The following is a 13,415-nucleotide window of genomic DNA, read 5'->3' as shown; positions in this document are numbered from 1 at the left end:
ACCCAATGTATGGTTCGCGGCAATACGATTCTGGGTGATACGAATTTCGGGATGATACGAATTTCTGAAAAGTCCCGGCAAAATTGCATTGTTTGCAATGGGAAAAATTTCGGCTGTTACGAACGGACCTGTGCGGCCCGGCGGATGATACGAACGAGCCGGCGAGGCGCCCGACTGCCGAACAAGCAAGTGACGGCTCTCTCTCTCCATTTGTAACTCTTTTTTCTCCAGAAACGGCCGGGCTGTTGTTTTCTGCTCGCGAAAACGCGCCCCGCACGCCCCATGCGCGCCGCGAAACCTCTCGCACGCTGCGCGCGCCGCGGCTGGCGGCGGCAACATGGCGGCGGCTTCGGCCGTGAAGTGGCACGGCCGCTTGAGCGACTGCTTCTAGCCGCTCTTTAAAATGCTGCTCAAGGCAGACACAAAGTTTCTTGTGCAGTAAAGGAGCTGATCACGTTGGCGAAAACGGTACTATAAAACACCATCCGCGCCGCTAGTGAAAGCGCCCATAAAATATCTGCCGGAGTGCTAAGCCTAAACATCTCGGGCGGAGCCAGCGGGCTGTCTCGAGCGTTTCGCAAGTCATAGCGTCAGCGTCTTTTTCCGACCGAGGTAGGAGATACCGCGGGCGCGAAATCGTCAATGTGGCCGTGAAAATACAGCGCGCGCAAAGCCGAGGCGTGCGAATCGCGTGCAAAAAAGCACCATGCGGTTCACGCTTGACTGTTGCGGCGTGTAGCGAGCTTGGACACTGGGAGTGAGGAGACAAGCGCGAAGCTAGGCGAAGCGTTACGCGCGCCAGAAAGGACTGCTTTGTGACGTGGGGGTTTAAAAAAAGCAGAAAAAATCACAGATTTGTTCACGCGAAAGTAAGAAAAGAAATAAACGAAAACTTTTTTCAGCGCTCAATTTTTTGGTCTGTGTTGGTTCATACGAATTTCGGATGATACGAATATTTTTCGCGGTCCCGCGAGATTCGTATCATCGAGATTCTACTGTATCAAAATCGGAAATAATTATCAACAGAAGTAGGGCACAAAAAGTACCTATAAGAAAAGCATTGTGGAAGTCCTTAAAGTTGAGGGCCAACCGTCAATGCTAAGTGTGAGATCATGTGTATTTTCCCATTTGTTCAGCTTTATCATTCATCCAGCACCCCACTAGGACTGGACGTCAGATCTCTTGACTCATTCTGTGCTCCACTTGCGAGCTCGTAATCACTTAAGCTCTAAGCTGGCCGACAACAAATAGCCTTCTCTGTTTCAGCGTGGAATCATTTTCAAGGTTATTTTTCGAGCTTCACGGATTGGCACAACACTGGCCCCCTAGTCCATGAGTGACCACAAAGTGGAGAGTTTTCTTTTTTCACATTTCATGTTATCTTTGCTATCAACATTTAAAGCTAGCAGCAGGCAAACGGGGGAGGGGGGGGGGGGGGGAATTTATACATTTATGGTACCAGCATGGGCCTCCAGAAAAACTATCCAAGTAAGGAGGTCGCCTGAAAACTTAACACTAAGAATTCCACAGCTTTAAAGGGGCCATGAGGACAAAATACAAGTTTGTTTTATTCGAAAGATTTCGTGTATTATAGTGCCCCTAGCACTTGTCCGGCAGCAAGTGATGCCGTATTCACTGAGAAATTGATCAACTTAGGTTCAAATTTTGATTCTCCCGCCTAATCGTGCGTTTTTGAGACGTCAGCAATGAAGTCATAAGGGCACGTATACAAACGAACTTGCACTGTGTGATTTAGCTTCAGCGCTGCTTGCTGTCAGCCTTTCCAGATGGTGCTACCATACTCATGCACGGTCCATTGTCTGCCGTTGCTTTGTTTTCTGACCGTATTTGCACCTGGCTTGTTTTTTTTACTGTAGAAAGTGATCGTTTCGTGAAACATGGAATATCCTCGACAAACAGGGTCACATAAGACATTGCTACTTACGCCAATCGGCCAGTGCATGTAAGACAACTCAAAGCAGCAAACTGCTGTGCACCTAAAACAAGCGTAGTGCGCGCAGTACCAGCAACAGTACGCATCGGTACTTCTATGTTTACGCGTGCTTTCGTAACTTCCACTGTTTATCCTCCCATTCTTAGGGCTTTAAAAATAATGTGCCCTAAATTGAAGCGCAAATACCTCGTTTGGCAAGCTTATAAGCTGTGCCTAAATTGCGTTTGCTTTCACCGGCCTCCGCCTATCGCAGGGCTGGCAGGTATGGCATCATAGGTTCTGTTGCGGGAAATGAGCTAGTGGGTTGCATAGCCATTCCCTTTTTTCCTAATTATACAGCTTATTTGAGCGAAGTGTGCATTAAATGTGGTGTCAGTATGATTCTATCAAAGCAATCTTTCGAATGAACTAAACATATGTTCGGTCTTCATGGCCCCTTTAAGGCGTGTTCAAAACACAGCTAACATTCGATCAGTGTCTGCGCTGATCTTAATGGGAAAGCTAAAGTTCCTTATAGCTTTGAATATGAGACCTACGAAGGGTTGGGATTGTCCCTTTGGTGCCCTCCTGCGGACGTCGTCACTTTCAAAACCTTAAATAGAGGTCTGGCTCATGGTTTAATTATTCCCGCCGGAAATGTAGTTGCACTTCACAATAATCGGTATTTACAGCACACCCATTTTATCCATATTTTTTCTGTCTTTGTTCTCTCACACAGGCCAGAACATCCTGAGCTGCGTTATACTAACCTACAAGGTAAGCATTGATTAAGGGGCCCTTTTTATATTGGGCCTCCTCGATTTAGCAGTCCTGGACGATCCGCGGGCAGTCCGAGGACTGCGTTTGGATCGGAAGTCCCATAGGAATACACGGGGAAATCGAGCACCTGATCGCGTCTCGGGCAGTCTCGGGCAAAAGGATGTATCCTCGGGGATTCAAACTTGCAACTTGCAAAATAACATACCCAGTGGTCCAGACCACTTGGCTACAAGCCAGCGCTATATAATATATAACCAGCCTACATTTTTATTTAGTTTTAGCATTTCAAGATGCTTAGATGACTATTTGCTGTATAGCACTCGTGCAGTAAGCGTCCCCCAAATTTCCACAATATCTCTCGTCTAACAATTGCATTTCTTTGACGGAAAAGCGTTCGCAGATGTGCGGTCGTGCTGCTAACCGCTGTGCTTGTTCACCCAGCGCAAAAAAGTGCTTCCTGCTCCCTAGTTTTGTGCTGTACGGTAAAAGTTTCAGTTTATTTTATTTCCTTAGTACCAATATAGGTGACCGGTAAAAAGCACAAAGGCTCATGGGTACATTGCCTGCTGCCGTGGAGCACCGCCACTTCCGGTTCGAGAGCTCTCCTGGCCCCCCGTAGGTTGGCGGCTTTCACGTGCGCGTTCGCGTGTTGTTTGCCTGTTTCCACCTAAAAAATGAACGCTCATGCATCGCACATTCAATGAATAACAAGGATGAATCCTACTAGGGACTCCTCTGAAAGGTAAGCACTCTGTGACAAATAAACAAAACGCAAACACGCGCGTGAAAGCCGCCAGCTTACGGGAGGCCAGGCGAGATCTCGAACCGGAAGTTGCGGGAGCAGACGACGTACCCATGGGCCTTTGCGCTTTTTACCGGTCACGTATTGACTTCGTTGACTCTTCTCCCGCCTTCAAGTGGCCTTAGATTTTCCTACTAGCGTAAAGTCAGCGAAGCGTCCCGTGTGCCCTTGTGCAGCGCTTGTGTGAGGCGACCTTGACTCGACTTGAAGCTAGATACAGTGTACAAACTAAAAAACTAAAGAAAGGCACATTCTTCCATTCACAAACGTGTCATGGCTTAGTTTCAACTGAGTGAATGAAATTGACGACCGGTCGGTTCCCGGCGGACTAAATGCTGAGTCGACTGACTCTGTCGGAAGGTCAACGAGCCGTGCAGTAGCACAGTCAAGCGAAGCCATTTTTTTTTCTGACATCATACAAAACGCCACCGAAAATGGCCGAGGACGCAGAGAGAAAGACAGCATGTTCGAATTGATTTTTCTGGTGAATAATGTCGCGTAAACGCAGCGAGAGCGGTCGAAACATGGCCTACAGACTCCGAACTACAACTTGCGCTCGTAATCCCCCAATGTTTATAACTAGGGGTGTGCGAATATCAATTTTTTTAATTTCGAAGCGAATTCGAATAATAAAAACAAAGTTCGAATCGAATCGAATATTTTTCGAATATTTTTCGAATACGAATACTTATTGTTTTTTGTAAAATCGAAGTTTTCACCATCTAGAGACACAATAACTGCAACTTTATTGCACAACAAATCACACAAAGTAAAATTAGGAATTACACAATACCATTGTACTCAACAGGTTAAGGTCTGCACTCACTTAAATGTGAACATGGAGAAAGGTTAACTGCTCGACATGTCCGGGGAGCAGTGGCAACCTCCTGCTCGTCACGACTCCACCAGATACCGCAAACAGCCGCTCACTTGAGACACTAGTGGCTGGCATGCCCGAGCCCGTGCACATTGCCGGGCGCTGATACAGTAAAATCTCGATGATACTAATCTCGTGGGACGGCGAAAAATATTCTTATCATCCGAAATTCGTATAAACTAACACAGAACAAAAAATTGAGCGCTGGAAAAAGTTTTCGTTTATTTCTTTTCTTACTTTCGCGTGAAAAAATTCGCGATTTTTTCTTCTTTTTTTTAACCCCCGTGTCGCAAAGCAGTCCTTTCTGGAGCACGTAAAGCCGTAAAGCTTCGTGCTCGTCTCCTCACTCGCTGTGCCCAAGCTCACTACACGCCGCAACAGCCAAGCGTGAAACGCATGGTGCGTTTTTGCACGCGATTCCCTCACCTCGGCTCTGCGAGCGCTGTATTTTTACGCCCGCATTGACGATTTCGCGCCCGCGGTAGCGCCTACCTCGGTCAGAAAATGACGCACGACGCACGCAGCAGAATGGAGGTGCCCGACTACTTGCGATGGAATCGAGACAGCCGGCCAGCTTGGCTCCGCCGGAGATGGTTAGGCTTAGCACCCCGGCAAATATTTTATGGGCGCTTTCACTAGCGGCGCGGATGATATTTTATAGTATCGTTTTCGCATGCATTATCAGCTCCTTTACCGCACAAGCAACTTCGTGTCACCATTGAGCTGCATTTTAAAGAGCGGTTAGAAGCGGTCGCTCGAGTGCCCGCGCCACTTCGCGGCTGGAGCCGACGCCATATTGACGCCGCCGGCCGCGCCGCGCGCAGCGGGGGGGTGATTTCGCGGCGGTGTCAGCGCGCCTTAGGCGTGCGCAGAGCGTTTTCGCGAGCAGAAAACAACAGCCCGGCCGTTTCTGGAGAAAGAGTGACAAACGGGAGCGAGAGCCGTCACTTGCTCGCTCGGCAGTTTGGTGCCTCGCCGGCTCGTTCGTTTCTTCCGCCGGGCCGCGCAGGTCCGTTCGTAACAGCCGAAATTTTTCCCATTGCAAACAATGCAATTTCACCGGGGCTTTTCGGAAATTCGTATCATCCCGAAATTCGCACCCCCAGAATCGTATCATCGAGAGTCCACTGTAACTACGAATAAACACCGATACAGTCTGCGAATGCACGTACCGTTCGCCGTGTATATGCTCCGCGACTTTGCTGCTGAGACACGCTCTGAATTTTTTTTTTTTTTAGTTTTGGGTGGTTCGAATATTTCGAACAATAAAAGTGTCGTTCGAATCGAATCGAATACAAAAAATTCGAATCGAATATTCGAAGTTTCGAATATTCGCACACCCCTACACATCAGCGTCCCTTTAAGAAGTGCTCCATAAGAAATTTCCCAGACTGCAGCAAGAATGACTTGCTGGTGTGGGAGCCAGACTGAGGCAGTCGTCCAACAAGATTTCATGTTGAATTCCAATGGCAGATCACTTTCAGGAGCACTTTCAGGGCAATTTTTTGCTCTGTTTGGAGCAAACACATTTCCAAAGCCAGTTCGGGAGCAACTAAACCCTATTCCAATGGCAGATTGAGAGCGCCGATGCAGCTGAGATTGCTCCGTGGAGCAAGAAAAGTTGCTCCGCCGAAATCGGCAGGGGTGGGCAGAACGTGCGGGGGGCGTTGTCTTCTCTCGTGACATCGTCGCCGTCTGCTTCCGCTGTACTCCTTTTTTCGAATCGCCGTGGCGCCCGCTCTGGGAAATACGTGCAACAGCCACAGTCACAACGGAAAAATAAATACCGCATGCCGTGTCGCATTCATGCTTGTTACTTAAAGAAAGTAAGTGCGAGAGCTGAAACTCGGAATAAAGTGGCGAGGAGCCCAGCTCGAACGACGACTGGGTAAACACGCGCCTTTGGCTTTTCTTTTTTTCGCCTGCCTGCAAAAAAAACGACGAAACTTTCATCACGGCTGCCATTGGACACTGTTGAGGCTACGGAAGTCCCTTCCTCAGCAAGAAAGAAAGGCGAAGAAGGGACTTTAGCTGAGACCCAACAACAACAAAAAAAAAACACTTGCAGCAAAGCAGACGTTTTTGGGAGGGCCCGACATAGAGGCTGCCAGGAAATTCCTATCCCCGTCATGCTTCGGCACTTGCTTAAAGGCAGTTCTGGGGCACCTGATCTTCGAGGGAGAGGCGTGCTCTGCAATGGAGCCCAGTGACTGCTCCCAATCTTCCATTTGAATTCAACTTCTGACAGCTGTAATGAGTAACCTTAGACAAAACAAGTTCTTATGACCTTGATAAAACTGTATAATGTACCCTTTTTTTTTTTTTCTATTTCTCGGGAGCAAGGTAAGGGACCCATATTCCAACTTCTGCGGTATACCTCTATCTCATAAACAATGTATCGGTAAACATTTAGATTGTTCGTAGATGCATTTACCTAGTGCGCTAAAAATCATCGCATGAGTTCGTTTTTCCTTTGCGATTTGGCTGTTTGGACGTTTGACAATCGATCGGATGCACTTTCAGTCAAGCTTTGGCGCACTGTTGATGCAGTGCTGATGCCAGAAAGCCTTCACGCCTCTCTCACCTTTTTTTCAGAAGGGATAGTAGAGTTTTCCTGCTCAAAATTACTGCAGCCACATCTATGGGTATTGCGAACTCAGTAGCCAAGTCTAGACTCCACGTAGCAGCTGCAGTTAGTGTATCCTCTCACCCGCCGCGGTGGCTCAGTGGCTAGGGCGTTGTGCTGCTGAGCCCAAGGACGCGGGTTTGATTCCCGGCTGCGGCGGCTGCTTTTCTGATGGAGGCGAAAAGCAAAAACACCCGTGTGTTCAAGATTTGGGCGCACTTTTTGAAGATCCGCTGGTGGTCAAAATTGATCCGGAGCCCTCCACTACGGCACACCTCATCGCCTGCGTTGCATCAGTGCGTTAACCCTCATAACCAATCAATAGTGTATCTTCTCATTATATTAAGACAGAACACCTTTCCAGCAAAAGTGGGCACAATTTCTTCCTGGTCACACGTAAAGCGCTGCATTTCGGTCACGCTGCCGAGTTTTGTTGTGAGGGCTTATAATCTAGGTAAGGTTGCAAAAAGTCCCAGGTATTGGGAGCAAGCTATTTTCCGTATGCCTTCGGAGCATTGCTGGCTTCGGCTGTTCTCCTGTGCTTGCAAAGTGAGCAGCGCATTCCACTGGATCTGTGCCCTGCATTGTTGCCCTGTATTACATCGCAGGTGGAGTGGCCCCTGAACGTGGTGATAACATCAGCGTGCCTTCAGCGCTACAACAAGATCTTTGGCTTTATCCTCTCTCTCAGGCGGGCCCTCTGGGCTCTCTCAGACATCTGGAGTCGGCTCAAGCCGTCTGGTATGTATCCTGCTCCAGAGGCTGTCCCCCCTACTGCTTTTAAGGGCGATAGTCTTTCTTCGGCTACTTAAACGCAAAAATTTTGGTCTGTCTGTCTGTGACTCGATTTAGCCAGCCGGCCAAAATGAAGCAGAGTTTGCGCAAGCCGGCCAAAATGAAGCGGAGTTTGCGCAATAGTTTTATATACCCACAGTCAAATCTAGGCGTCTAAGTCCGGTGGCAGTGTTCATACTTGTCAAAGCTGTTGAACAAGAACAAGACATTACGCAAATATAAGGCAGAAAATCAATACATGAATGATATTTGCAGTGTTCCTTTATTAAAACATTCATAGATGCTTCGTTTTTGCGATAGCAAATGAAATACTACATCAACTGCAGAAAACCATTGCCTGCTGTTGCCTGCGCTACTATAGATCATGGCGGCGCTGAAGAAATCAAATTGCAACAGCAACGAAAGGTTCCACTAGATAGGTTCCACATTCCGCTTGGGAAGCTTGTAAAATAGGGCAGCGTGGTTCTATAAACATTGTAATAGGGCGCCTTGATTCACTCGCGTCTCCGCCATACGGCAGCAGCGCTGGCATCGAGGCACCCGACTTGGAGCAGTGGAACGCGGCATATTTAAATTTTCTTGAGCAAACCTCTAGCGTGTTCATCTTGGGAGGAACGAGATGGGAGAGGAATAGGATAAGAGGTGGGCGGGAAAGCGAAGTGAGGCATTTAACTGGCAAATATCGACGAAAAACTATCGTCTTTTTCGACATTTGCAATGAAAGGAGGAGATATACGGCCAATTTTTTTTTTTTTCGGTAAAACATTTAGGCGATACAGTTGAACCCCACTACAACAAACTCCGCTTCAACAAAATTTCCGCTTCAACGAAACATTTCAGATTCCCCGCCAGCTAGCCATACAAGTCAATGCAACATAGTCCTCGCCACAACGAACCGTTTGCCTGGCTTGCTTTCGCTTCAATGAAATTTTCGCTCAGTGTAGCTGGGTTTGAACATTTATTTTAAGGGAGGACACTTGATCTTGAAGACATTTTTGTTATTTTTTAACCTATGTGCTTGAGATTTACACATTGAGTGTATTTCAACATCCTGAGCACAAATATGCAGTCAGTTTTCGTCTATGGGGTGTAAGTTTAGAGTTGTGCGACATGCTATGTCACTCCGTTTCGGGCAATTTTTTCATTATGTACCTATGAAGTACTCAAATAGCTTTTATCCCTTTGTGCCCTAGAAGGACTAGGGAGTGCAACTATACCACTACAGTAATTTTAGCATGGTTTCTGCAAATGCTGTAAAATTCATAAATGTCAGGTCATCAATTTACAATGTTTTTTTAAAACTAACTGCATAAAATCTTGTGCCAGCAAAAAGAAATTCTGTAATTTTGTAGTTTTATTGCACTGTTCATTTTATAAGCTTTCGAATGCAGCAAAAATGATGTAAATCGAACCAGTACATCCCAAGATATTGCACCCAACAGCTGACCATGTGGGAAAAAAATTGGTCCTGAGAAAACAGGGCACGAAGTTTGCAAAAATAGGCAAAAATGGTCATTTAGGCGACTTCAAAGGGCCACAGCTTTGTGAATACTTATGATACAGCTATGATATTTTGCAGGTACATTCTTTGGGACCTGTAGACTGCAAATAAAATTAATACAGAAAATTGATTTTTTGGCAAATTTTTGATCCTCAAGACCAGTGTCCCCCCTTAAGATAAAATAAGCATAATGCTAGCTATCTAGTCTCATAAACAAAAACAAACTTGTAGATAGATGCCATTGTTTGGTGGGAATAACGATCTGGCCGTCTTTACATGAGTTGCAGGCCCGATTTGCCAAGCCGGAGCTACAGCCAATCCGTATCCAGTTGAATCGCGTGAATGTGCCAAAGTCCAAAGCAGACATATTGTTTTCATGTTTAGTCTTTAGCCTGCATCACCATACCTTAATCGTGTGTGCGTGGGCACGATAAATGCAAGCGCGCCTAGATTTCCTGCCAAGGTCAGTCGCTGGCGTGCCCAGTGAGAGGATCAGATAATGGCACCGGCTTTGCTACAAGTGAGAGGGGGGCTTTCGACGGCCTAGCAGCTATGTGCAACTACCTAATCAGCTTAGTAGATACCCCTTGTTGTAGAGCAGAATGTTTTGCGACTGCATTTCTTCCCCCCCCCCCCCCCCCCCCTTTTAGATAACCGTTGGTACGGTTGTTATCCGTATAAACACGGCATAATTGCACGCCACTCATTTTTCTAAACATTGTAATATGTGGTCAATGATGCAGATAATATCCTGAGCTATTTTTTCTTGCCCTCCCAGGGTGTGTTAGGGCAGATTTTGCCTCAACAAATTTCTGCTTCAAAGATATCTTTCACACATCCCGTCAATTTTGTTGTAGCAAGGCTCGACTGTACTTCCTTTGAAACAAGCACAAATGTTTTAGCTTGAAACCTTTATCACAAGTTTGTCACAAAAGAAGTTGTTGCTGTGGTTTATTTGCTGCGTGTTCAACACTCCAAAGGTTGCTGTCACGTGCTTTATTTAATTTAAGCCGTGCGTGGTATGCGTGCAAATTGTGTGTGAGGAGGGACATAGAAATTTATTACTTTGAATGCCAGTGGGTCTTGATTGTTCCTGTCTGCCTACAAAAGTACCTTTGTCCACACCGAAAATCTAGCCAAATTACCCTTCCTTCAGGTCTGAAAAATTATTTATTGCGCAGTTTGGTGCAATTGCGAAGCCTTTCGTTGATGAAGTCTCTGTGTCAACACTGCAAATTCTGGCTATAAAACTTGCGCGGCAGTGCTTCATCATGCATTCTTCTGGGTAATCTTCGTTGTATTGTTCTTCGTTTTCTTCTGTCTTCTCTCTTTCTCTCATTCTGAGCATAATGGTGTATGGGCATGCACAGTAAACTGCGAACACACTTCAGTTATCGCTGCTTTTTACGTTTCCACAAAAAAAGAGAAAAAAAGAAATGTACATTCAAGGTTGGAAGCTTCTCCCGGAAAAGTATGCAATAATGTTTTGTTATTGTCATGGTGTGGTTGTTCAGAAATTCAGTACTCATATTCTCTTTTTTTTTTTTTTGTTAACCAGCACTGCCTAGGAAGCCAGACGCATCGCCCGAGTTCAGACTGCTTCAACTCATGAGGTGAGCTCTCCACAAGTTACCAACCAATCGTTTCGTGTGGAAGTTTAGAATTTTGTTTTAAAAAAATGGAGGTTACAGTTATCAACGTGGTGGCACACTTAACACTAAAATTTTTGCTCGGAGGGAGGTGCAAGTCATATTCTGCAACAAAGCAAAGATCGCCATGCTTTAGGTCTTCACTTTTTGATCACCAAGTTGTGCCGAGCTTAATGTTGCATTGATGCTGTTTTTTTTTTTTCCAGTACACGACGTGTTTCTTTTCTGTGCACGCCTGTTCTCTCATCTGTTGCGCGTGCTGCAAGTTTGTATTGCGCGAGTTCCACCTATGTAATCCCCCTTGGGGCCTCTAGGGCATGTAAATAAATAAATCACTGAAATGAACCAATGAATTCATTTGAAGAAAACACAAACAGTCTGTCTCTCCCAACTCTCACTGCCGTAACTATACAGTGGTAAAAATCTGGGTTGAAGCACTTTTACCCTTCGTCGAGTCGTAATCAACTAGCTCGGCACCAGGAACTGCTTTTGAGTGCTCAGCTGTAGGGGTAGTGAAATTACCCTTCCTCCTCCCTCCCTCCCTCTCCTCCTCCTCCTCCTCTCTTCTTCAACGGTGATGTTGCAGGCACGAGATGCTGCACTTTGTGCAGTTGGTGCAGTCGTACGTGTGCGACCAGGTGATGCAAACGTCGTTGGCCGAGCTGAGGGCCGAGCTCGGCGGCAAGGCCTGCACCGTCGACGGCCTGCGCAACGCTCACATGGCGTTCCTCAAACGACTCTGCCAGCGGTAACGCTCCAACGCGCGTCAGACATTGTGGGAAAAGACACCGCCGCATCGCCAAAATCATGTTTGTTCACAGAGCAGTAGGGACCAGGATTCTCACACGCACCCCTTTGAAAGCAGTCGAGTACAGTAAAACCTCGTTACAAGAGACACTCAAGGGACCCAGAAAGACACGTCTCTTGTCACCAAGGTCTCTTGTAGGCAAAGTTGCTAATACCCCTGTCACACGGGCACTTTCGATCGCGGTTGAAGTGAATCGCGATCGAGTTTTCGAGCGCGCTTGACGCACTGCCACTGCTACACGGCACGTTTCAATCGCGATCGCAAGTTGCACCGGTTGCACTCGTGTACGCCAGATGGCGCTAACGATGTACTTGCGGCCAGCGTCTGGTAACTTCGCGCGGTCGTAGGTATACATAACTATGTAAATATTACCTCACGCTTATGTGGGTCAAGTTATTTGACACAATTTGTGGCGTTAGTTGAAGTTGTCACCTTCTGTGCCATTACTGAGCGGGGACGAGAGTATCGCCGCTTTCGTTCGATCGCGCTTGGAAGCCTCGATCGCGCTTGAAAAACCAGGATTGAGTTCGAGTGGGATACAGCTCGATCGCGATTGAAACTGCCGTGTAGCAGCGCCCGATCCGGATTGAGCTGGGTCCGGATCAACTCAATCGCGATTGAAAGTGCCCGTGTGACAGGGGTATAACATGGCGAACATAGGAAAGCCAACCAAACAGTTTTCATTCGAATGTCTCTTATAACCAAGTGTCTCTTGTAAACGAGGTTTTACTGTCTCTGGTACTTAGTCACAGTTTGATGGGGCCCTTGAAACTACCCAAGTGGGTAACGCTCACTTTTACCAAGGTGTACTGATTTGATGTTTGCATTTTCGTTGCTCACTGAGTATAGTATGCAAGCATGCTGGTGACAGTTAGAGTGCTTGGCTTGGCGGATGGCAAAGTTTATATGGGACATGCTAAAAGTGCAGTTATTATCATGGTAATTAGCAGCACTATCAAAGCTGTTTGCCGCTAAACCCTGTACGCGTCCCCCGCATGCATTCCCAGAAGGGTACCAGAGCTCGAAAATGTTTGCGAACAGTAATTTGGATAGGGAGAGATACAGTCGAACACGGATATATCGAACACGGGTATATCGAATTATTGTCTATATCGAACTCATAAATTATCCCCTTGAAAATTCTGTGTAAAAGTATAGGAATTCGTACTTCTATATCGAACCGCATTTTCCCCGACATTGGTTATATCGAACGCCGTGTGAGCTGGAAGGTGCTCTTCGGCGGTCGCTGCACCCCCGATTGAGGTTGAGGAGGATATAAAGGAATGCGCGGGCATGGCAAAGGCTGGCTCGCAAAACTAATCCCCCCTACCGGAACGAATTTGTGCTTGCCCAGTCGGCCGCCGTAGCGTTAGCGGACGGAGCCCGGCATGCTAAATCTCTCTAGACACACAAGCCCGAACGCTCGGAAAATGTGACAGTGCGAGGTAGGGATGCCCCGAATGCGCACGTCCTTTTTTTTTTTTTTTTGCGGCTGCGTACGTTCCCCGGCTTGCCGAAAAAGAGTTTTATCTCTCTCTCTGGGTCTGTCTTCCCCCAACACCGTATCTAGTCGGTGTTGCTTCCCCCGATGTCGTCTCGGGAAAGGGAAGAGGGAACGAAGGCGCTGGCGGCCTCCTCCTTCTT

General features: G+C 47.0%; 1 protein-coding gene across 2 annotated transcripts in view; it reads left to right on the top strand.

The window, feature by feature from the left end:
• Grip163 (gamma-tubulin complex component 6) overlaps positions 1-13,415 on the top strand; it is a 98,302-nt gene that overhangs the window by 67,761 nt on the left and 17,126 nt on the right. For both annotated transcript variants that reach the window (XM_077690091.1, XM_077690092.1), the window contains exons 22-25: positions 2,673-2,710; positions 7,627-7,759; positions 10,873-10,927; positions 11,550-11,711. In XM_077690091.1, coding sequence (XP_077546217.1) covers positions 2,673-2,710; positions 7,627-7,759; positions 10,873-10,927; positions 11,550-11,711 — 388 coding nt within the window. The remainder of the gene's footprint in view (positions 1-2,672; positions 2,711-7,626; positions 7,760-10,872; positions 10,928-11,549; positions 11,712-13,415) is intronic.

This window comes from Haemaphysalis longicornis, unplaced genomic scaffold (genome assembly GCF_048455015.1).
Source record: "Haemaphysalis longicornis isolate Haplotype H1 unplaced genomic scaffold, Haemaphysalis longicornis Haplotype H1 scaffold_10, whole genome shotgun sequence".
NCBI classification, from domain to species: Eukaryota; Metazoa; Arthropoda; class Arachnida; order Ixodida; family Ixodidae; genus Haemaphysalis; species Haemaphysalis longicornis.
This window is presented reverse-complemented; position numbering and strand designations above follow the sequence as displayed.